The sequence below is a fragment of the Macrosteles quadrilineatus genome, unplaced genomic scaffold (assembly GCF_028750875.1).
Source record: "Macrosteles quadrilineatus isolate MER2022 unplaced genomic scaffold, UCM_ALF_1.0 Scaffold_5__1_contigs__length_97177068, whole genome shotgun sequence".
Lineage (NCBI taxonomy): Eukaryota > Metazoa > Arthropoda > Insecta > Hemiptera > Cicadellidae > Macrosteles > Macrosteles quadrilineatus.
This window is the reverse complement of record NW_026542598.1, coordinates 72,313,863-72,340,424: the sequence shown is the minus strand read 5'-3', so window position 1 is coordinate 72,340,424 and position 26,562 is coordinate 72,313,863. Positions and strand designations below refer to the sequence as shown.

The following is a 26,562-nucleotide window of genomic DNA, read 5'->3' as shown; positions in this document are numbered from 1 at the left end:
CGGATCATTTTTGCTTGAGTTATCGTGCTGACGGACACATATATATATATATATATAAATATATATATATATATATATATATGAATTTGAACGGATGGTGTTTTTGGCCTCTAGGGACCTAAAAACGAAAAAAAAAATCGGTCCCGCGTCCAGGTCTTACCATGAGTACTACGGTAATAGCTTATTCCCTATATGGGAAATTCGCTAAAATCATGCCAAAAACAAAATAAATATTTTAAAATACAAAATACAAAGCCATTACAACATCAATTAAACAATAAAAATTCAACAGTGTTAGAAATCTAAAACTAGTTCAAACTAAATACTATTTAAAATCTGTATATACAAAAATTACATATTGAGTTATATACATAAATGAGCAAAGTTACAATTAAAATATAGATAACAGCAATAAATAACATACTAACTGTGTATATTTTCTAAAAAGCTATCATGACTATTTACAAGTAAGCCATGAGGATACTTATAGACAGATTATTTTATAAACTGTCTTCTAATCTAAATAGTTTGCTAACTTTAGTTTAAAGCTGATTTGAAATCTCATTAGGTAAATAATTTGATGCAACAGAATAAGAATAATTAACTCTAAGAATAATGATAATAAACCGCCAAATGATCATTAATTAGACCATAACAAATTTTAGAGATCAGTGACTATTAATTAACATTAACTATAAAAAAACTTTTTTATATATCTAGTGTTAAAACAAATCATGTCTAAACGTGTCAGCATTTAATGGACTTTTGCCATTTTCAAGAATTTTTTTACAGATTCATTATAAACAATATATGTATTGTTGGCAAAATTGGTGTTAACTTGTTAATTTTAAAATTCATAGCTTACGGTTGTAATATAACACATTGTGAACATTAATTGTGTTATATGTTTTTTTACCTACTAATTATAATTCTTTTAGACTGAGTAGTTACAGAATATGTATATAATTTCGTCTGGTGCAATCTATTGCCTCCGATAATTGTTATTAAGATTGAAGAAATACTGTATTGAAAAACTTTTGAGATAAAAATTAATTTTAGCAGTAAGCCATACGAATACATGTAGTAGAAACAATTTAGGATTATAAAGTTAAAACCCTTTAGGAACTATGTCCATTATTTAAACAAATCCTTAACAAATCTAACTAAGAAGAATGTTTCTGTTTATAATTTCCACTCAATTATACAAAGACTTATATACATTTCCTGAGAGATAATTCATTTTGCATTTGATCAATTACTGTTTTAAGCTTACGATAAGCTTACAACATCCAATATCATTTATCTTAAATTCTAAATGCACAACAAACAATAATTAATTAGTTACCTATACCAAGTTGGTATCATTGAGTACCAAGTTTAATGTTGTGACTATTTACAAATTTTTACCTACAAGTCTGAAGTTGTTGCTTGTTTGGAGAATTATTTCCACACTAAAACAAGTTAAAAGATATTTTTTAAAGTATAACTTTAATATTAAACCAACGTAGTACTTTTATTATATAAAACATACTCAATTGGTTTAAAGTGATAAAATGACACTGTGTGCCTTTGGACTTAAAAGACTAAATTTCCAACAATATATCTCAACAATGAGTATATGATTTAAGAGTTATTTGGTGGATATTGCTTTATGAGATTAAGTAAATCTTTGAGTAGTTAAAGAAGGAATTATTGTTCCAACCATATTTATTTTGAAAAAAATAACCTCAATCTCTTTAAAAAACTGAAAACTATGACCATCCATTTCAGTAGAAAAATGACTAAAATCTTAGCAATGATTATATTCTAACTTGTTAAAATTATAATAAATTAAGATCATAATTATGTTAAACATTTATGTAAACAAACATTTAACAACTAAATGAACATTTAAATTACAAAGTCAATAAATAACATTCAATAAAACGAACAATATTGTTTAAAACCAACAATGATAAGTTATGATGACATTAAAATATGTAACAAATGATGTCTTGAGGCACCAAAAACATGGACTTGAAGTTGACCACTTCAGGCAGGAAAATAGGAGTGGATTTGAGCCGTTGATTAGATTTTATCGAGGCTGTTTTGAGAAGTGGATTCAACTTCTTCGACTTCAGGAATCACTGAATTTGCCTCTATTCTCTGTCTCTCCAAAATAAGCTCCTGGCGTACCTGGCAATACAAATAGGTTGTTTCAATTGCACGTTATTTTATCTGATTTGTACTAGTCTTCTAAAAATCTGTTTCTTTTTGGAGCCCTTTTGGTGTACTAGCCTAAGGACTTTACAATAGAAAAATACTATGGATGGATTAAGGGAAACCAAAATTAAACGTAAAGTAAATTGTGAGTTGGAACTTTTGGCCACAAAAGGTTTACCAACGACAGAGACCTGGGCAGTGTGGGATTAACTGTGCGCCATCAAAAAAAAACTAGTATACCCAGAATTGTGTAAATACAGAGTAGGCCTAAAAAAATATTTAGAGAACTGAAAGGGCTAATACTAGGTCCCATGCCATACGTCTGTGTTCTATTGTGATTTGTCAGTACACTCGGCCTCAGATGATTGTTTTAGAACTCTGCCAAATGCAAAAGACACTGTAAAAAACCCTTCAAACTTATTCTCCATAATTAAATGTGTCGAATTATAGGATGTAAAATTAGCCGAGTTTTACTAGTCAGTAAATCCAGAGAATCGTTTAAAACTCTAAAACTACACACCATGACAAATCGATCCGGTAGCGCATGCAAATCTAGATCAAACCGTCAGTCTCACCTGTGGTGTCAAGCGGATAATCCTGTTGTCCACCTTAGGTGTGAGTGTGCAAGAGTCGTGCTCCAGGTCGTCCAGTGATGCTCGTCGTGTGAGTCGTGGCTGTGCGTGAGAGTGAGCATGAGTGTGCGGAGGTGGAGACTCTATAGTAGACGCTCTTCGTAGCGGTGGCGGACCGTCCAGCTCGCTACCATCCAACATCTTCACCAAGCTGTGTCTACAAACAAAGAAACATAGTACATGCATTTTCATAATTTATAAACGCATCTGACTCTTCAATATTTATTTTGACAGTTGACTCAGTACTTGAATTTAGGTTGAGAACAGGGACAAGCGTAAGATAAATATTGATCAACATTGTTCTTAAAACTGGGTCCACAAATAATTCATCTGTCATGGGATAGAAACATAGAATCATTGTTGAAAGAATAAATTAGGCCAGTTACCAAAAGTGTTGTGTGAAAAACTAAAAGGTTTTGAAAACCTGTACAATTATACATTATTTTTAATTATATTATGAAAGCTAAAATAGGACATATGATATGGTCTGAACGTACAATAAGGAATAAGGAGGGAAATTAAAATATACAAAAATATGGAAGAAAAATGTATATGAGGTAAGTAAGACCCTTGAATGCCTAAAGAAGAGGTGGAAACATGAAGTGGCCAAAGACATTTTGGGAATGAAGATGGCATACATGATCAGAAGAGGTTGAGGCTGTTAGTTGGTGAGATCAAATAATTCCTGTCCTGGAGTATAAATACTACCTAAATAGCCATGGGAGTAAGTATATTACCCCAACTCTTTAGTACATTATTTGACTTTTACAAAACTTTAGCAGGATTGTTTGCATGTTACCTCCTAGATAGCGTGACAAGGCTCTGTCTATGTTTGCTATTGCGTTTCGACTTGCCAAGTCTCATTTTGATGGCTTCGAAGTGGTTCTGAATGGCTAGTCCCAGCTCAGGACATTCGTCTTCTTCCACCTACAAAAAAAAGTTAATAGCTTTATCTACTATTTTAGTTAAATACAGTATTTATTTACTACTATACATAAAAACAATTTAAGCATAAGCTGCACCCACAATCTGTTTGCATATTTACCTGAATATGGGTGAAGAATTGTAGAAAGGAGTGATATCATGTCTTTTTAGTTTCTTTTACAAGTTTTGGCACATGGTGGCATCATCAGCAAGTAGATGTGAAATTAAGCCGAGGGGTTTGTCACTACTACACTAGGTGTGTGTTACCATCGTAGAGATAGTTGTATATGTACTAACCACCTCATGAACAATTTAGAGCTGATCCTAAACAATATACCGTATCTTACATTCAATGCTGAAGAGTGCAGTGTACTTGAAAGTCATGAATAAAAAATAATAATGAACTATATATTCAAAATTACACTCTTCAGAAAAACACTCACCAGAACAGGAGCGTCTTTGAACACAGTGTATCCGTCGCAGCCCGAATGTAGGTAAGCCTTGGTAGCCAGTCTGTACTGCTGTGTGGGGACCAGGTACTCGTCCCCGATGTGTACAAACTGAGGGTCTACGCGGGAGCCGGGCGGCAACTCTGGGTCAAAGGCGAAACTCACCCCCGCAACCTGCGGAAACCTTCCCTCCAGCTTAGGATACTGCGACACACCGTTTTCCAAGGCATTGAGAATACCAGACCCTGTAATATTGATCAGTTTACTTTAAATATGAATTACATTGTTGGAGTACAACATCAATGTTTATAACAGCTTCATTGTCACCTCAAGAGACTGTTGTAATATAATTTTTTTCTCATTTCATAATTTTCTAAAACTTTCCCTTAACCCGTCGTAGGTGTCACATTGGACTTTTGTAGTCTTACCTGAAACGCTCAACACTACAATGGGGTCCCTCATGGGGATCACAGCTACTAGGTCTCCCAGTGTGAAGGGTCCCGCAGGATGAACCCTGTCCGACCGGAGAGTTCCGGAGTTGAGGAGCACCAGGTCAGCTCCTGTAGCAGCCAGGACGACGTCACAAACCCAGTTGCCGAGGTTGGTCTCTCCTCGACGGACACACTCGAACCTGCCTTCCAATGGTACAGAGAATGTGCCCAGAACTTCAGCTTGCTTCCCTTCCATGACATCTAAGGAAAATTAATTAAGAATAATTTACTTGGACATATCATAAATAATAATCTACAACAATAACAATACAGTTTTATTGTTAATTGCGTAGGATTATGAAGTTAATGGTTATTCCTAAGTTTTATAGTCACGGCAGCCAAATAGTCGCTTATTTATTTACCTGGCCGTTTTTCTTTGTGTACCTTGGTCATGCCGAAAATGGAAATTTTTGCTGCCTAATCCAGAGAAATTGGCAACAAATCAAAATTAGTCTCTTATTCCTTTGACTTAATTTTTGAAGATATTTCGCTATTTATATGCTGGGTAACTTATTAGTAAAAAAGTATACCCAGTTTTCACAATATTTTCCTGCATTTACTATGTACATCATTCATCAAATATCAATCTGCTGTTAAGAGAGAGATTCTTTCTGCAAAATGTCACTGAAATCTGTATGTTAAGCAGTTTACACTTTTATTTTACAAGGCAAATTATTGAAAATATGCAACAGCAAAGTTTTGTAAGAGAAGTGTTTAACTTAAGATTATGAATGTAAAATCATTTCTCATTAGGTTATACACTGTAGGAAGTTTTGCCGTAGTAGCCTTAAATAACTATACTTGCACTCTTTTTTTTCAAATCTACCTGAACTGAGCTGATTAGAACTTAGAAATTTCCCACACTTGCATTAATGGCGTTCAAGTTAAACATAACAGTAATCATTGAGAAAATATTGTAATAAATAAACATTGCACAAAGAGTTAGGTAGTATAATTACAAGAATTAAACATTGAGATTGGATGAATCACGATTCTAGAAATAATGGTAATATTTTTACTACTTCTCATTGAAATCAGGGCTAAAACTGTCACCAATCAAAGTATTGTTTTCCATGAGGAAGACAAAGATTTTCACTTTTTAGAGCTTATTTTTAAATAAACCTCAGATTATTTTCCAAACAGCTTGGTACCAACTCACTGTAGTATTTCTCCAACATCTTGTGCAGCGTCGGGTCCTCCTCAATGTCTGCGGTGACATTCAGTTCCTCCACTTCCACTTCCACCTCACCCGTTGTGCTGAACTTAAGGGTGATCTTGGACAGTTGGCGGAAGTCTGTCCCACTCTTGATTATATATCTCTCATTAACCTGCAAATGCATTACAATAGGTTAGAAAGTGGTACTCTATGCGTACAGGAAATCTGCATTATACATGATGGATATATTTTGCGTAATCGCTATGCCGAATCAGCGCATAGCAGGGAATATTATACAGACTTTGGGGAGAGGGTGGCTGGAGACAGGTGTCTGTTCTGTGTGTATAGACTTATTGTTTTTTTTTTTAATCACCTGCATATGCAAAACCGTATACATATTACTTGATTATCAGATCCCTTATACTCATACTACTTATTCTCTTTCATTTAAGTTATTCTCCGTTATGGGATTGAATAATAATATCCATTTTCACTTCTATTTCTACAGTTCCTTTTCTTTCATCTCACTTCTGTCTTGGCCACATAAATCTTCCCCTTCCCCTTCTTATTGCCTTTATTTTATGTATTTCTCTTGGTCTCCTTCTCTCTATCACCAACTACTCTTATATTTTTAGGAATTTGTAATTTTATGTTTTTTTTTTTCTCATATCCCCTTTATTACTTTATTAACATATTATTTTATTTCCTTCAAAAAGATTCTACTATGACAAAATCTAAGAAAATTTCACATTTTCACACTAAACAGTAAACAATAACTTATAAGTTATTAGTAGGGAGCTAACCTTTTATAGGTACACTTGTTGGATAAACCTCGCTCAAAATATATCGTGGGCAGTTCCTTAGAGCAAGTAATTAAATATTTATTGAATGCAGACATTAACTATTTATTTACTGTATTTTTAAACTAAATTCAAACAACAGAAAAGCTACAAACCTTTTTCACTTCGTACACGTGATCGTGACCACCCAGTATCAGATCGATTTCATTGCAGTTCTCTGCAAGTTTTATGTCGTTGGGTGTTCTCATATGTGTCAATGCAATAACGTAATCACAACCCTGTGAAAAAATGTATAGTTCAAATTAATTTTACAGCAATGTTCAGCATTTTACTAAGCTCTCATATAACTATTATTACCTTGTGCAAACCATCTTAGTGTCTTTGATATACATGTTATGAAATTTATAGAAATTCCACGATAACTACTTCTCCCTTACCCGGTCCTTGTAAAGAGTTTCTCCTTGAAAAAAGTGTGTATTGAATTTTTAACAGTTCAACTTTAAAAATATTCATCTAGGAGTGAGGGACACACGAGTGACCCAACCTCTAGGAAGACCCAAACTAGACCTTTAGCGGATGTGCTATCAATTGACCGAGCAGCAGACATGTAAAAGTGGAGGCAACTTAATAGCAAGGCCAAAAACCTTCGTAGGTTTTGAATAGAGGTAAGAGGTAAGGAATGAGGACTTTAAACACCATTTTACTATATATCCCTCCAATTATTCATGATTATTTCAAGCAAATTTTTCCATCTTAATTAAGAATTTGCTCAGATATTTCTTTAAACTGGAACTTTTAATATTATTTGATTTGTTACAATAATCTCACCTCTTCCTTGAGTTGCGCTCCCAGCTTCTTCCCGGCCTCTACAAAGTCCAGGAATGTCACTTCATCTGGATTGATGGTAGCTAGGGTGTCTAGCCATTCTTGCTCAACCAACCCAACCTGAGTAATACACCAAGTATCAAGTTAGTCTATTCACAAACAATCCAGATCATCATGTATTGTAATCTGTCAAAGAATACTATGTCTGACCATTCAAAACACATGACAATAGGAACTCAACTAAAAGATTATGAAGAAAATGTTAATACAGTAAAACCCCACTAATCTGACCTCGGCTAATTCGACTCCTCGCTTAATCCGACTGTGCCATCGGCCATAATGCAGCCATGTTTGCCATGGTTGTGTAGAGACCACCAATGTTTCCTGAAATTGTAGCAAAAATCTTGTTTATCAACCACAATCACAGAAACATCGTCTTTGTTTTCCGTCACGGAAACATTTAATGTCATCCACCACGATTGAGGCTAAATATTGAACGTCTCCCACAGTCACAGGAACATTATCGTCCTCTTCTGCGATCGTTTAAAAGTCTTCAACAAATCGCAAGGTCACAGAAAAATTCATCATATTCGGCGATAGCGGCAACATCCTGAACATCCCCTGCAGTTGTGAAGACACCATCACCTCCAGCAATCACGGTAACTTTATCGTTGTTGGGGTTCTATCTGCGGCAAACTCCTGAATATCTCCTGTGGTAATGGAAACATCACCCTCTTCTCCTGGTTGAAGTTTGATGGTTTCGATGGATCATATGTTAAGATTGATGGGTGGATGGATGGATTATGTAAAATTGACCTGTTTTATCAACCTAATCAAACAATAAGGAAACTGCATCTACAAATAAAGCACTACTAACCAGTCCAATTCGTTTTCCATTCCAATCTACGACATGTGTGATCTTGCCGTCCCCCAGAGGACGACCAGTCTCGTTGTCTATTACGTTTGACATTAGCCATGGAAAGTTTGTTTCGCTCACTCTCTCACTCAGAACTTCCAAACCGAAATCTGTAAAACAGCTGATTGGGTTAGTGATTCACTTATGTAAACTAATCTCTGATTTAGACTTATTACTAAATTAAATAAATAAACACTAAAAGTAACATGGCATCCAGTGACGGATTTACGTATCCGTAACATCCGTAACCCCTCTACTTTGACAGTCGCCTTCTTCTACCCCCTGCGTTGGAGAGATAGGTAACCGCCACTATTTTATGTGAGTGAGCGCTGCCGTAATTGCTCGATGCTACAGCAGTCTTGATGAGATTTCCCTTTACGTACCAACACATCATTTGTCACTTGACACCAACACACGCTACACAAAGTCATTTGAACTTTTTTTATTTTACTGCTCTAAGCATTTTTTCTTTTCTGCTATTGTGTTTCCAAAAACTGCCCAGTTTAAATGTACAATTTCAAACGTGTTCTAGGTTAATTTCCAATAGCAAAAAAGAAGAGATCATCTGAAACTTTTAAAAAAACACAGTGGATGCAACATTTCTGCAACAATTCTTCGAAGGACATAAAAGTAAACTAAAACTATACTCACCAAAGTCGTGGTTGCCGAAGACTGCACAGTGAGTTCCGCACTCATTCAATACGTGGGACATCTGCTCACCTTTGATGAAGGTACTTACTGTAACAAATGAAAATTGACTTTATAAACTTACATAGACAACTACTCACCATTTTAATGAAAAATATTAAAGTATTACTCGTTGACTCATTTGAAAGTTAATAGATTAATATGTACAAAATAACCAACTCTCATCATCCCCTGTTGGCAAAATATCATGGTCTGTAGTCTGATACTACAGTTATTACAAACTACTCATTTTGGTAACTGAAATTTATTTCATTTTTCTGCATTTTTAGAATCACTTTTCTTAATCTGGATGTAAAACAACAGAACATATCTATCATAAATATATTAGGTATAATATCAATTTTAACACGTTCGCTACTGCAATAGTACGAAATTTTCCATTCACATGGACCAGCGACGCACATATGGACGGCCGGTTTCTACCCATAGACTGCCGTCGCATATATGCGATGGCTAGTCACATTAAAATAGACTGCCGACGCATATTTGCGTCGGGGTTCTAATGTTATTAAAATGCTTATATCTTTGTAGTGGTCTGGCACTGAATTCCCTGCAGTGGTCTACAGAGATGTCTGACGCACAACTGCGTCGCTTGGTCTGTGGATATGATGATTGGTGACGTCATATAATAGTTGGAAAAACTGGTCTTTACTTTTCTGCATCACTGTATGTATGTATGCAGTATGTATGCTGCATTATCCTATGTAGCTTTTATATTTGTTCAGTTATAAACTGTTCTTGAATAATAAGTTTATTTCTTTACTTACTTTCACCTTAAAACACAAAAAAATGAACTGTCGCATATATGCGACGTTTAGTCTATTTCAAGAAAACTATGATAATTTTCACTATTGTCTTCGCTATAGACCGGGCGTCGCAAATATGCGACATTACAAAAGGTTATAAAAAATACAAATAAACAAGAATAATTTATTTACAAACACGATTGTAGCGTATTACAATGTAAATGATCACTGTTTTACAGGTTTTCGCCCGTGGTCTGTGTGTACTGTTATCCAAGTGACAGTCGGTCTATGTGTAAGATTCAAATGTATACCTCGGTCTGTGGCAATGACCGCGGCGTCGCATATATGCAACGCTCAGTAGCGAACGTGTTAAAATATGTACAGTATACCCAAATACATTTTAACATAGTACTTACGCATGCTTGGTGAGAATATATCTCCGCTGAACAGTACAAGCGGTTGTAAGTGAGAAAAACTTTTCACAAGAGTACAAAACCTAAAACAAAAAAGAATAATAGGCCTACGGTAGATTATTTTCTAATATCTTACATAAAACCCATGGGACAAAAGGTTTATTCTTCTCAATTTGCTCCTACTGTGTTTCTTGTGGAGCTTTAAGAATTTTAACATTGACTGTGATATTGAAATAGGCGTTTAATTTTTTTTTAAGTTTAAGGTCCATGATTTATAACCATTGCTGAGTAATAATGTTACTGTCAATGATTCTTTTAGTAGCGAACATGGAGTAAAATATAGGTGTGAGAAAAACTCAGATAACTATTGGTTACGCTCCTAGATTTTTACACAAGTTCCAAATAAAACAGAACTCTGAACAAAATTGTTCAACTTATTTTTAAATTTACAAAACATACTTTTAAATGTTAAAAAACATAAATGTTTATTTTGACCTCATTCTATTATGAAATTTGTTCTATCTTCCAATGGCATTTAAAGAAAAACACTATTCTTACCTAGCAGCCCCACCTACAGGCTCCTCAGATCTTGACTCTATGTTGTAGACATCGTTGTAATGAAGTATTGTTACAGTAGCCGCCATGTTGGATCCAGACAGGTTACTAAGCGTGCGTCTTCCTGCCTGCCTTACTTCCAGAGACGCCTGTAAAGACAAAGTAATATTAATTTGTTTATCATAAAAAGATTAGTTTTTCTATTTAAATTGAAATTCAGTCTTGAGATATAATTGTGAAAAGTTTATAGTACTCACTGGTTTAATGAAAGAAAGAATGAATCATGTTTTATTTGTCAATAATTGTAAATAGATACATAAGTACGTTATTGGTCTATGTGAAATGTTGACTGTTGATGATCATCAATCTAAAGTTTTAACAAAGCGCTGTAATGAATTCTTAGGTAAAGTAAAATTTTAATTGTATAAAAATCATATATTTGTCAATACAGTAGACCTCACACTTAACCGACGGATTATCTGCCCTCGCTTGTAAATATTACACTTTGTTTCAACCGACTTTGTTTTGAGAGCAGTTCGGTTTAAGCGCTGCTTTCTAAGCTCAGCTTTTCCGCTCCCATGCTCGGTGATGGGAACAATATGAAAAACTCTACAGGTTGTTACAGGCTAAGGCTATAGATTAACATAGCCTAAATAAATACTTAAATAAACATAGTCTTGTAACAATATGGTTGCTGGCAACTTTAATTTCGTAAATAAATTCTGTACTGTATTATACCATAGCCCAAGGGAGTATGTTTAATCTATCGTTATACTGTACCATGGATTTGGAAAACACCAACTAATATTACTAAACGTATTAAAATAAGAATTTTAAACACTTGCCTACGACTAAACTTATTCCACTGAAAGTATTTTACTTTACTGTGTTTTGGGTTTATTTGTGACTTTTCTATTGTCAATAACTACCGTACCGTTAACTATGCTTTTTACTTAATAAAGGGAGGAGATAAGTGTAGTTTATTTTGTAGTGTACACTATGCAACGCACAACTTCAGAATAATGATTATATAATTCCAAATTAAAAGCACATATTTTTTTTAACTTTTTAGTGATTGCCCGTTTCAATTCAACCGACCTTTGAATCATCCGACCTAGGTCCGGTTCCGTTAGGGTCGGTTAAGAAGGGATCTACTGTAGTAAATTTTATCCACACATGCTTAAAAAAAATAAACACATGTAGAGAAGATAAACAGGTTAAGATGTATGAACATGGTCCAAATAGATTTTATGTAAACTACCAGGATTATATGATAGGTTAAAGACTCCCTTGGTCAATTTGTCACGCTTACGGATTAGCTGAAGACAATTTTATTGTTAGTTTCATCCGGTGGCGCTAGGATCATGTTTTGTTTACAATTTGTTTCTTATTTCAGTAAGGTATTTAAAACCTCTTTTAGCCAAACAAAACAATCTAATCATAAACAATACCTCATCCCCAAAGTTATATAACCAAACAGTGAACCACAAATCATAACATAACCCTAAAATAATAGAAACAAAATATTGTCGACACTACTGCCCAGTTTCACCAATATGAACTAGACAAGAAAAACATGCTTAAGATTTTGTAATGGGATGAGTCTACTTGTGTAGGTTAGTGTATGATTCTATACAACACAACAGCACGGAATTGGTTGTGATCTACTATACAAATATATCTATACAACTGTCTTTACCAGTACTTTTTAAATTTTTTGAAAATGTCCAATACTTTATTGAAATTTTGCCTGGATTTATCATGATAGTGCTCACAAATAAAGCGAGGGAAATACCTTTAAATCCCAAAATACACAACTGAAATTATGTTTTCTTGTATCTATGTTTTGGAAAAAAACTAAGATCACAAGATCCCTGTTAATATCAACAAAAATGAACATAAAATTACCTGTAAGTATCCAAAAAGAAATGAAAACTCTTTACGCCACTAGAGTTTTTAAATAATCCTTTACATAACACTATTTGTGAATGACCCATAAAAACAACAAAAGATCCAAGTATAATCAACTTACATAAGCGCTCACTGTATTACTTCCAGACAACCATTTGATAATTAACATTGACATTGTAGATTGGTGATTCAAAAGACATTTTTCTAACTTCATTTTGACTCTAAAGATAGTTTTCAACATTGACAACGACTTTACTGAATTGAAATTCTGATGATCAGTACACTGTGTAATATTTAAATTTAAGAGAACTTTATATATTTTGATTGAAAACAGACACGAAAATGCAACTTGTCCACTCTGTTAACTCGGTCTTTGTATTTATTTACACTATCAGTGACATACTAATCTACTAAGGTCATTGAGTGAAGCTTGCTAAACCATTTAACATGGCATTGAACTCAAACTGTATGAAATCAATTTATATCTTAACAATTATTTTATTGCCCTCAGAATGATGCATATAATTGCATCATATACCATAAGGATTGTATATTGTACCATAAGGATGGAAACATAAAGATAATAATAATAGCTTACTTATAGGGATTTAATATATCTGATAAAAATAAATTAATCACTATTAAATTATTTAGAAGGGTTAAACTAAAGATTCTTACTCACATGGTTTTTTTTTTTTTTTGTTACTAGGCCTAGTAATAATATCATTTTTATTGAAATATACTGACTGAGAGTCAATACATTCTGTGTTTGTGATTTTTTGGAGGGATGGTTTTTGTTGAATCGGTATGTGAGTAGTACAATCAAAGTTTTTAATGTATATAGGCCTATAATTGAGCTATTACCATAATTTAAATTTGATTTATTCATGTTCTACACAAATTGGTCCGAATGATGACAGTTGTTGTGAGAGTGATTATATTAGTACACTGAAAGAGTTATGGAAAAACCCAAGAATATTGTTAAACCTACTGAAGGCGAACGGAAAAATTAAAAAAAGTTTTAGCTGTTAGAACTTTAAGCAAAAGAATTATTATTTTTAATATGATAAATGTAGGAAAAACGTACGGTAATGTAAGTAAGTTGGGCGCAAAATATCCATGCTGCACTTGAGAAACTATTCCACATGTTATATAAAATTGCAGCTGAGATTCACTTTGCACACTACATATTGCACTATTGCAAATAATCAACAATGATATAGAGCTCTAAATCAACTAAATCTATAGTAACACTACCCATTGTAACTAACGAGGTATTAATAAAACATCATACAAAAATGTCTCAAATGCAACTATATCCTAAGTCTAAATGGTGTGTACCAGTCCAGTATGTAACAGGCAATTTGTTTTGCATTGTACGACGATGTCCACAATTAGTGTTATTGAATATGTGCGACGCTATTGTGTCGGTAAGCACATAGCTTGGCACAGTTTACCGTAACCAACCGGCACAGTCAGAGGAAATATATAAATATTATACCGTACAGTGTATGATTTCAAAATGAAAGTGTATAAGACAAAAGTAAGATCCTTGAGGATGCCACACCTGATGAAAAATGTGCACAAGATCACAAATTTACTCACTTTAGAACTCTGGCAAAAAGAATAATTTATTTCAATACTGTACAGTTCTTAAAACTGGGAAATACAATGAATTTTTAATTTATATTCCTAAATTTAAACTAGGAAGAGGGAACGTTTAAAAATTAATGATATTCTCATAAAAATTAGCCTACTTTTTTTATAGGTACAATAAGAACCTATAGATAGGGAATCTAGTTAATTTAGAACTAAAAAATTGTATTCAAGCTTTGAAAACGTAAAGGTACCAGGCCTAAGTCTAGCACGTACCAAAAACTTCTGAATGAACAGGTGTGATGTTTGCAGCCAGTCCCTAGGAGAAGTGCCAAATACAACTCTACGACCCATCAATTTAAGGCGTCTATTGTAACTTATGATTATTTAATGGCCAATAATGTATTTGATTACTTGAATCAACTCACACTCAGGGGCTTTTACATGTAATCAATCTAGCTTGGTTTTAAATGTGAAAATCCCACTATACAGTATTAATAGATAATCAAATGTATTTCCGATACAAAGTCTAGATACTAACAGTACGATCCCAATGACTCGAACCTTGATATCTCTAATCCCCTTGAAATTCCAGTAAATTACAATGCTAAAAGTACCTTTACAAGTCAAAGGTTTAAAATATTTAACTTTAACAAGTGAACGGTATGTAAAACATTGAAAGGCGACGAAATAAAGAAAAGTGAATAAGTAGTTGATGACTTGTTAAAAAAGTCGAAATTGCAAGGGTATGTGGAATTCTGTCTAAAATCATAAACAGACGTGGGCATTAGCAGACGCAAGTCAACAAATTTGTAAAGTTCTGATGATTTCGTTGATATCTTGGTTTTTACGGTGGAAAAAATTAAGAGTCTCATTTATTCTAAATCACCTTTGCTACATATTAAACACTGTACTATTATTTTTGCATAGTACATTTTTAATCTTGCTGTAAAAAATGTATACATAGAAATAGATTGAGCCTAAATTATAAAGGTTTTGCATGTAAATTCGAGTTATGAAGGTCCAGACGTAACATCATTGTCAGAATTCAATACCCGTGTCAAAAATTTGTTGTGTACAATTCCTTGGTGACTCAAACCTTTCTCACTCAAAAAAACTCAATAACTAAACATGGCTGCCCTTTCCCCTTCAGTTTTTTTTTTTTTTTTTTTATAATTTTTTTATCAAATCAGGCAAGGATCACACAGGATCTGTCAATTCTGCTGAGTAAAATAATCCCTAAATTGTAATTGAACCATTTTATGTAGCCTATTTTTTTTTACAAACAATACCTATGTTCAGATTATTGTTCTCTATAAAATTGTTTCTACAAAGTATTGAAGTTCAGTGATTTAATCAGTCAGTGACATAGTGTTTTTACGACACTCGTCCACTTGACAAATCCTAGCTTACAAATCATTCCAACTATATTTCTGGTACTTACCAAACTTCACAACAACTAATATTTGATACTCATAAATGCACAAACACTCAGAAAACACACAAGGTGTTTGGCAAATGTAAACAAAAAGTGAAAGAATGTAATAGTGATAAGAGTCAATTATCTATAGAAGTTATCAACTATGCAGCTCGGGCAAAATAGAAAATATTCAACCAGTTACACCAGCCCCAAAATACAGCAAAGCAAACTATAAAACCAATGTGGATAGTGCAGACAACAGGTATTAGCTAGGTGAAAATAATTGTACATAAATTAAAGGATGAAACATAAACACAATGTTCAATACTTATGAGGAGATAATAACATGTTGACATGTATTATGTGACTCATGTCATAACTATTTTGACTAATAAAAACTTAATTTGTGATCCAGGCCTAGGTGGTGAAATTGGTGGTTTATTTCAATATAAGAATAAGTACGAGGAGAACACTGGTACTCGCCAACAAGTAGGCTAGTTAATGTAGGTAATGAACATCACTTAGATTCATACTGTATAAGAAAACATTTACCATTACATTCAATATTCCAAGTTAAAGGTCAATAGGCTATTTGATTTCTGTTTAAAAAAAAACTTTTTAGTGCTCACTTGAAACATTATGTAATACGGTATAAGCATTGACTATTGTACATACTGAAGTAGAAATCCCATCTATGGACCAGCTGTCTAAGATTTTTTATTAAATACCCCCGCCGCAGCGAACCTGCCGTATAAGCAAATTTCCATTTGTCTAAATTGATTTTCACTTAAATCTATTAAAATAACATTAGGTTTAACAAATAAGTTACTTAGGTTTGCTGCTACAAGGAGACTAATGAAGTGTGTTTTTTTTTTAGTAAAATAATAATAGCTTAGTATAAAGTAAACAAATTTGCCAGGTTTGATAAAAATATATCCATAAACAAGCAAATTACAACATTTTACAATTATTCTCCATAAGAATAACATGGGAATTTTAAAATATAATCGTATATATAATAATAAAATATATTAAAATAACCCTACAAAAAACACTTTGATATACTATTGTACTTCTTCTTTTAAACTCTTTAAAAGGTCTAGAAATTGGTAAATTTTGTGCTTTGAGGGTCAAAAATTAGAAAACCCAATTTTTACCCCATAGAACGGGGTAAACCCAATCCATAGTCTGATCATTCTGGTTCGTGTACTCATTCAAGTTTATCTCGCCTCACACCTTTAAACCAAATTTAATCAAAATCGGAAAAAAATTACTCTCAAGTTCTCGGATACACATATATATAAATAAAAATTTGAACGAATGGTGTTTTTGGTCTCTGGGGACATCAAAATAAAAAAGTAAATCGGTCCTGGTCCTAGGTCTTACAGTGCCACCTAGGGTAATAGCTACTTCCCAATACGGAAATTCGCTAAAAAGAACATAGGCTAGTTGTGTGAGCCAGTCATAGATTGTGATAGTGTCTATCCGGTAACTTATTTGTGGCTACTGAAATGATTCATGGGTTATAATAGTTGTTGTAGCTCACTATGAGTCGTTCCTTCTACATCAGTTTGATTTGGTAAAAAAGTTTGTGTATTTATGGCACAATCTGCCGGTGGTTCACATCAACAACAACGATTTTGATTCAAAAACTAGTGACAACCAGGGGATAGAATGCCTAGTTAATAGTCAAAGTTATAAGTTACCAAATTACCAAATAAAATATAGTAGTTAAGTGTATCTGTAGGTTTATATTGTTTAATATTTATTGATGTAAGATTCTTTAATACTTAGAACTTAAAAGGTTGTAGCCTATTTGAGGAGTAAAGTGTTGGATTTATTTTGAGTGGGTTCCCGGACCAGATTTCACAAGGATTGGGTAACCCCCTTCCCTAAATCCAATACTAGGCTTCTAGCCTAACAGAAATAAAATTTAGTGAAAAGCTATCATAACTCATTCCCAACAATGACTTAATAAATTTACTTAACTTAAAACAAGGAATGAATAGCTGATGATTAAGTTAAACAGTTCAATTTAAGCTAAGTCACAAAAAGTCTTTTTCCAATTTAGCTAAATAAAACAATAACTTATTGTTATACCATAACAAATGGGTTGTAAAAACCCTCTTTAACATGTTACTAAGCAGAATCACTTCATAAGAGTACCTACCTTAACAAAGAGGTAAATTAAAATGAATTTCAATGTTGCGATATGTATCTAGCTAATTGTGGATGTGCAAATTAAACAAAGACTAACCAAGTAAATCTGTGATATGAAACAAAAACAACAATTACACAAAAGTAATCTTTATACATCCATAAAAAATAGCCTAGGCCTAACCTGTTTCAGCCATCCGACTACAGATCTCACACCAGAAGAAACTTCCCCAGGGACTTCAAATGAGGAGGATTCAACTAAATCTGTCCATTTTGAACGAAGCGCAGCCTGAGCAGCAAAACTAGCCATTATTGACTAGTTCTAATATTTGCTAACTGTGGTGTTATCTTTAAAGCTTTTGTAAGATGTTTCCAAGAAGCTAATTTTTTAGTGTGTTAGTAACCTGCCAAAAAAGTTAAAAATTAGTAAATATTAGATGATATTTTTTAATTGTTTCATTATGATAATAATTACTGCAAGTCATGTATTAAAATGCTTTGATAATTAATTATCCCTAGCTTTGGTTGAAACAGTGTACATCTATTTTCTTTTCATTGTTAGGCCTACACTGTAACAAAAAAATATTAAATGAATGATTGTTAAATGTAATTATCATATGGTGCATAGCATAATAAGTAGCTTATGTATGTAAATTTATATGATGTATGTTGGGCCTTGTTGCCTTTACAATGTAAAATTAATCGAGAAATGATTTTATACAAAGATAATGGTGAGATACAAGCAATGTAACACAGCTAGAAGCTTATTGATTGTTTGAAGCAGCATCCAATAACCATTCAGAGAACCATACCATCCATACCCAATGGTTAATAAGCTTGAAGAGTGGTTCCACTTCAACATTTTTATTTCTATATAAAATAGGCAAACACATTAGCCTACAGTAACATTTAAAAAAAAAATATGAAAATTTATGAATGAAAATTGACCAATGTGCTGGAACTATCACTAAAACTTATTGGCATTTTATTTATTTCAGACATAAGTTAACTTATTAATGTTTGATTTAGTGAAACTCATATTCTGTAATGTTGCTCCAGGATTTTACAAGACTACGGCAGCTCAATAATGGATATAATGGCTGTAATACATAATATTGTATGTATGTAAAATGTAAAATACACATCTGTAACAATTGTACCTAACCCCTTTTTTCTATCAATGGCTGTCTGATACTTCAATCATCAGATGTTTTTCTTCAGATTTCTTAAGACATGAAAATTTATTTATTCTATTTGTCTATGCTATTAGTAACTTAAATATGTCAACTGCAAGTTACCTTTCTTGTATAGCCTTAAATAAATGTATACTATGTAATCCGCTAAAGGCTATTTCGTTCATATTACAGTCTCTTTGCTGCACAAAATGAACTTAATTATGTATTATGTCAAGTTAAATTGAGATTCAACTTAACTTAGGCCTAGATATTATCGTTGACTATTGGATACAGAAATGTTCTTGCATTATTATTAGATCCTAGGGTCTAACCTACAAGGTAAGATTGCATGAATATGTTAAAATTACAAATTACAGCTAGTGTTGAAGCATAGGCTACATTGACTTACAATGTTTAATCATGAAGGTCCCAGCTATACACAGCTATGTATTTGAGGTTGTAGAAATATGTTTTGTTGGCTACAATAGTAACTTAGTTTGGTCTGAGTTAAATAAGATACATTGGGTTTGAGTTACGAGGATGTTTATTTATTAAAATGTAATACATGTTAAAATTAAATTATAATATTAAAAGCATAACTTAAGTAAAAGTAAATGATTATGGATTGACCTACCTCAAGATCTCTAAGGTTATTTTATGAATATGTTTGACAAGCAATCTTAATGAATGAATGAATAAGTTAGTGGTGTAACTGTTTTACTAGCAATAATTATTGTTAACAGCGTTGAAGCAGTATTTTTACAAAATGGAAACTTATAAATAGGCCTTATTGTGTCCTAGATAACCTGAAAGCGTCCTACTTTCGAAGGACAACTACAATAATATTGTCCCATTCGGGCTTACTCACCTTTGAGATTACTTAATGACAATAAAAAAACATCAGGTGGTGATGGAAATTAATATCGCGTTTCGTACTTCTTTTAAAAATGTATTTGGTGTTTAAAAACGACGGATCCTTTATTCGTCAGTGGAAGACATCAATAAAAGTTTTGAATTTAATGGCCGCGATTTGTGTATTAAATTTACAAACACAAACACCATCACTGACAAACTAAATTTCGTATCGTAGTCGATTCGATTCGTACTGAATAAAAATGTCGTCTGCTGCATATCATAGAGGAAAGAAATTACTTTAAAAACCTATCATATGTATGAAAAGCTCTGTTACATTATTAACAACGAATTCATATGAACCCCTAAATTTGACCGTTGACTAAAGGAGTATATTTTATCTACTGTATGATAACACTTTGAAATTTGTATAAATAAAATGAATTTGTATTAATAGTGTAGGCCAATATGTTGAATTAGGAGATATTATTAAATAAATATAATTGATAGCTTCAAATAAACTAAATGTATCGATTTTTGAGAAAAAACTTTTGAAAGCTATTTTTTGCCTTCATTATCATGGTAACTGTGATGTAAGCTAGTACAAAGGTACACAAAGCTGTACACAAAAGGCACATCTCAGAAATAAGTGTTCATGTATTTCGATGATTTTAGAACTAAACTCTAAAGACACGGAGCACGATGAACTGACATTTATTTCCAATGGGTTTTTGTAATTGTAGCCATTAAATCGTGGATTTATTTAATAAGCTTCAAGGGGGATTACAGCCGTTGTAATAGTAATGTCATCAAGCTTTTTAAATCTATGATAGAATCTGCTTACAAACTTGTTGCCAGTACCTGTACTAGCAGTAGGAAGTAGGACGGCGGGAAAACTTTTTTGCTGTTGTAAGTAGCAGCACTAGCAGACTAACCGTATTGCCTGCCTCTGATGTTCCTGTTGTCTTGTAATTTTGTAAAGGTTCTAGCCTAAAATTCTCTAACAGTTTGAGTTTATGTTTATATTTAATTTAAGTTACTAAAGCTTATGTAGTGATCAGTTGTCTTTGTATTGCCTTAAAGTATATTGTTATAATTATTTACTGTGGTCATCTACACAATGGCTGAAAAACTTGAAGATTTAAACTTGCCTATCTCTGTAATAGCTCGTCTTATCAAAGATGCATTGCCTGATGGAACTATTGTGTCCAAAGAAGCAAGATCAGCAATCGCAAAAGCAGCGTCAGTTTTTGTGTTATATTTGACGTCATCTTCAAATAATGTTGCTTCCAAAAATAAGAAGAAGACAATTAGTGGTGAAGATGTGTTTCAAGCGATACTTGATACTGAATTTGAAATGTTTGAGGAACCTCTGAGAGAGTCTTATGAAGGTTGGTAAGCCTAGCCATAAGAAAGAACTTGTTTAAGATTCATCATACATTGCACAGGGAAATAAGATACAGAGGAAACATTCAATGGTAGGCAGGGCCGCCCTGAGGGTAATAGACGCCCAGGGCGAGATTTAAATTTTCGCCCCTCCCCAAAAAAGGTAACTTATTTGGGGGGTTTGCGTCAACCGTCATTAGACCCAACATCCGATATATCGATATCGAACGTTTTGCATAGTATTCTTTATAAATGTAACAACTAAACTGAACTAAATTACTAAAAACATTGAATCTACGACCATAGATAAAACATATAAAACATACTATGTTTTATCTATGCTACGACTGACAACGGACATCACAAAACGACTATGAGTTGACGTCAGTTTGTTGAGCTTTGAGGTTAGAAACAAGCAAGTGTATGTGGGGCGTCGCGAATACGCAGTGAGTGTCTTGGACTCACAGTATTGCCAATTTTTAAGTCACATGCCAGACGTAAAAGTAGTAATAGTACGAGTTGTATATTAAATCTCCTTCTTTTCCGGACACCTTTTGACCGGACATCGGTTTAACCGGACTACACTCGGTAGAAGTGACATCTCTTTATCAGTATAATTTTTATCAGTACATTGGGTTAACCGGACTAGGTCGGCAGGAAGTCGACGGTACTGAAACGACTGTTCTCGTGGGAAAGTTTTGAGACCAGTGATTACGTGTCTAAATACAATGCTCTCTTAATTTTAAGTCAATTACTGTATAGAGTATGCAATCAAACGGTCCGTTTTAACGAGATTTTGGGGACGTCGGTTTAACCGGAAAAACTGTTATCCGGACTGGCCTCGGTCCCGAGGAGTCTGGATAAGAGGGAGTCTACTGTACTTTGTAACAGGGTCGAGTGACTGAATTCTTAAGAGTTATGAGTCTTGTTGTAAATATAACTTACATCAGGTCAAACCGTTTCAGGCTCAAAAAGTGGTCCTGGATAATTAATATGGATAGGAAAGGCAGGCTGACAATTTTAACTCAACTTAACATCACCCCAATTAAAACATTTGATTGACTTTTTCTTGGGTCTTCCCCCAAACTTAAATAGGCCTAACAAAATAATATGAATTTCTATAAACAAGTGAATCTAGCCTATAATAGGGTTTCTATGCTGCGGGGAAGGGGGAGGGGGGGGAAATTCTGGGTTGTACAAGTTGGTAAATTCCGAGTCGTGTGACACTTTTTTTTATGATTTTATATTGCTCTGATTATATTCACAGCCGTATAAAGATCATTAGCCCTTCCCGGACTATAGGCGGATATAGGGCCTATCCGCTAGCATTTTGTGCAAATCGGACGGTAGGTGGATTTTGTGCATATCGGACGGTAGGTGGATATATATCTGCTATCTATTTTGGTACTTTCCTGTTAAAGGGAACATTCATTATTATCGATGATTTCTTTTTGATATACCTTGTCTACCGGTATCAATATTTCATTTTTTTATCCCATAAATCGATATTGACAAATTAATATATATCAGTTGACAACTACGATAAATAAATATTGTTCAGTATCAACAAACATTAAAAAATATACCTATTGGAATGAAACCGTTCTAAACTAACCTAACTAACCAAACTTGCTGTAAAATTTCAAAATTCCGTTTGATAACCTATTTCAATTCCCACATGCCTTTCATGTTATCAAATGGAATTTTGAAACGGAAACTTAGCCTGCAGCAAGTTTGGTTAGTTATATTAGGTTAGTTCAGAATAGTTTTATTTCTTAATCCATATAGGCTAGGCAGTTCTCAATTCGTAGTTTAAATACTATAACAGAAGGAATATGGATCGTAAAGGAAAACAAAAATATCAATATATCGAAAAGAAATCATCGATGATTACGAATGTTCCCTTTAACAGGAAGGTACCTCTATTTTGGCTCTGCTGGCGGTAGATATATCTGCCGATTATTACGACATCTATTGTTATAGTAGTTGATTATCTATAACAACATTAATTTTTGTAATAAAATCCTTTTGTTCAATTATATCTTTAACTGATGTACGAGAAATGTTTTTCTTGAAAAAAATAAATTTAAGTTTATAGGCTATAAAAAATGTTTAAATGTAACAAAAGAAATTAAAAAATATAAAAAAAGATAAAAAAATAATTTTAGACATAAGTGTTGCATACAGGGTGATTGATATAAGTGTGCCAGCCGTTTTATTCCAAAACTATAAGAGATATCAAAAAAAGTTAAATGGTAAGTGCCTTGGATTTTTTATTTAAAAAATTGCAGTCAAGTCAAAAAAACTATTTTAGCCGCCATTTTTCCAATATGGCCACCAACTTTGATTTTTCTTACGGAACACCCTGTATTTTATGATGTATTCTGGTAGAAAAAGTAATTTTAAGACGATTTTATTCTTGTGATTTTTTTCATAAACCTAACCGTTTTAAAGATAATAATGGTTTAAGTTTTGAAATTTCTGCATGAGAAAGAGTTTCGATAAAGGCCTAATCAAGCATGCCAGCTGTTTTGCTCGAAAACCATTCAATATTTCACAACTTAAACCATTATTATCTTTGAAACGGTTAGGTTTTTGAAAAAAATCACAAGAATAAAATCGTCTCTACCAGAATACATCATAAAATACAGGGTGTTCCGTAAGAAAAATCAAAGTTGGCGGCCATATTGGAAAAATGGCGGCTAAAATAATTTTTTGACTTGACTGCAATTTTTCAAATAAAAAAATCCAAGGCACTTACCATTTAACTTTTTTTGATATCTCTTATAGTTTTTGAATAAAACGGCTGGCACACTTATATCAATCACCCTGTATAGGTAAACTATTTTCAACATTCTATAAATTACTAGCTGTTAATCGTAGGCGGTATTTAAAATTCCGCTTCCCCTCCGCCATTATTATACTTACTCTTTCTGGGAATCCAGTTGTTGTAAGTACATTATGTAGTGATGTAATAGCCTACTGTAATTTCCTTTAAAAGCCACACTACACTGTTTTAACAAACTTCCGACACAAGGACTTAGTCCAGAAAACAGCTGGTTGCCGTGGAGCTTAATCAAATGGTGTTTCATTACGTACTACTGTACTGTAATGTATTTTACCGGACACCAGCTGATTATATTTGGCAATGAGTGGCTACAAACAAAAACGTAACCTCTCTTAGAGGTTATGAGTAGGCTAGTGTTTGTTAGTCCTTGAGTTGGTGGGAATATGTAAGGATTTGTACAGGTTTTTTATTGTCAAGTTAGCGAGTAGTATGGCGTAAAATATGGTACTTACGTATTAAACGGAGGCCACATTTTGTCAGCGCGCTGCAGCGGTTATGTTAGGTTGGGTTATCGTAAATATTATGTGTGTAGGACTTTCCTCGCTTCGTTATGAATCGAACGATACCAGACGAGTTATACTTTCTATTATGATAACCCAACCTAACATAACCGCCGCAGCGCGCTGACAAAATGTGGCCTCCGTTTAATACGTAAGTACCTAAAATATTGTATGTCACTCGTCCAAAATGTGTTTACCGGACTCCTATATGGTAATCTCACACTTGATTTTGTCTTACATGGGAACGACCAGACTCGTCCTGTAAACACCTATTTTCAGGACTATTAACGTAAAATACGATAACTTCTTCTTATAAAATAGTAGGCCTACAGATCTCTCGATTAGTTGCCCCTTTAACCTTCTACTTCTGTAAGGAAAGTTACTGTAGGCTAGTTCTTTTTTATCAACAATTTATTACACGCATTCCTTTCAACTGTTGTGTTCCAAAAATGGGTGTAGGTAAACTCCATGCATGCATCAAATGAAGGTCTCATGTCTCATCTAATTTCTGTTGTGATGCATCTTAACTTAACGAAATAGTCGGGCAAAAACTATTAGCTTATAAGCTATTCAAAAGAGTTTTAAATCACATCATGTCTGACAAATTGCTATTTGGTCTTAGCCCCAAAGTGGCTAAGTTCAGAAAAGTATTAGTGAGGAATTAAAGTGTAAGCCTAATCTGTTTTGTCTCAAATTTTGAAAAATGTTATCAACTCAAATTATTTAGCCTAACAAAAATTCTTGCTTCAACAGGTAGACATATATTTGTCAGAAATAAATTATTATTCATCAATTGAAAATTCGAATGTAATCAGATACTATTCATTTATTGTAAGTGACATTTGATAATGTGACTAACGGGTTTTTATTTTTTTAGAATTTAAGAAATCACAGAGGATGAAGAAGGATGCCGCTGCTAAAAAGAGGCAATCAAAGGAAATAAAAAAGGCACAAGACGAAGATGTTACAATGGAAGAAGATGAAGCAAAGGATGAAAAAGAAACTGAAGAAGGAGATTAAACCAGTATCCTAACTAATTTAATTTTGATATTTTAATATTAAGCTGAAAAGTATTTAAACATTTATAATAAAACATAAAACCAAGTATATTGTATTTTTATTGGTTCTCAAGTTCTTTTATACAATTTGGTGTAGGGCCTATGACAGTTTTAACAGAAAATTGTTTAAAGTCTATCCAGCTTACCGGTACTCTAGTTCTTAATTTTTCAGGTAAGCTCGTTTGAAATAAAATCAACTTTATTCAAGAGCGTTTGTCATTAAAACATTCATAGGGAATCAATGCAAACTTTTGAGTAAACCTATGTCAAATAAATATTCTTTAGCTAACAGTACAATAGAGTTTTGCCTAGATTAACTCTTATTTTTGCGAGATTGAGTTAACACAAATGGCTATGACTGCTCCTGGGTTGACTACTACTGAAGTATTGTCATTGTAGTGGACTATCAAAACTGCCCTTGGCCAGGAGACAGCATGGTAGATTGGTGGTTTGATTCCAACTCAATCAGGTCTGGGGGAGCCCACCTGTCAAGGTGGCTTATCCAAAAATATACAGTGGATGGTTTAGGTGGAATTTGACAGTAAGGGTGGATTCTCAGTGGATTGTACAGGGTGAGGCAGTGAGAGCACCCCAATTTTCTTTCGTTGTCACGCTATAAGTAAAGCAACAATGAATGAACAGCTGAGCTTATAACATCAATTAAACTATGCCATTTTAGTAACCATTATGCTTGAGGCTATTAACACTGAGATTTTGATGTGGAAACCTAAATAGTGATTCTTGTGCAAAAACCCAAAGATTGGTTGGACCACATTCCATCCTTGGTCAACACGGCACTGTTCCAGATTGGAAAACAATGGTGGACTGGGTAAAATTATTTA

General features: G+C 33.5%; 2 protein-coding genes across 4 annotated transcripts; one reads left to right on the top strand and one right to left on the bottom strand.

Annotated features, from left to right (window-relative positions):
- Nucleotides 1–237: 237 nt before the first annotated feature.
- LOC128993810 (trifunctional nucleotide phosphoesterase protein YfkN) lies at nt 238–20,156 on the bottom strand. Of its 3 annotated transcripts, none has more exons than XM_054417825.1 (14): nt 19,945–20,156; nt 18,086–18,305; nt 10,821–10,966; nt 10,266–10,345; nt 9,047–9,133; nt 8,357–8,505; nt 7,483–7,599; nt 6,810–6,932; nt 5,858–6,026; nt 4,636–4,899; nt 4,202–4,452; nt 3,634–3,761; nt 2,778–2,991; nt 238–2,175 (listed from the first exon to the last, which is right to left on the bottom strand). In XM_054417825.1, the coding sequence occupies exons 2-14, from the start codon at nt 18,209–18,211 to the stop codon at nt 2,068–2,070; spliced, it is 1,962 nt and encodes a 653-aa protein (XP_054273800.1). In that variant the 5' UTR covers nt 18,212–18,305; nt 19,945–20,156; the 3' UTR covers nt 238–2,067. The 3 variants fall into 3 exon arrangements, with proteins under 3 accessions (XP_054273800.1, XP_054273802.1, XP_054273801.1); XM_054417826.1 differs by having other exon boundaries at nt 239–2,175; nt 18,086–18,190; nt 19,945–20,155; XM_054417827.1 differs by lacking the exon at nt 18,086–18,305 and having other exon boundaries at nt 19,945–20,155.
- A 761-nt stretch (nt 20,157–20,917) lies between these two features.
- On the top strand, nt 20,918–25,766 carry LOC128995197 (DNA polymerase epsilon subunit 3). The gene is made up of 2 exons (XM_054420131.1): nt 20,918–21,319; nt 25,540–25,766. The coding sequence occupies exons 1-2, from the start codon at nt 21,049–21,051 to the stop codon at nt 25,680–25,682; spliced, it is 414 nt and encodes a 137-aa protein (XP_054276106.1). The 5' UTR covers nt 20,918–21,048; the 3' UTR covers nt 25,683–25,766.
- The last annotated feature ends 796 nt before the right edge of the window (nt 25,767–26,562 follow it).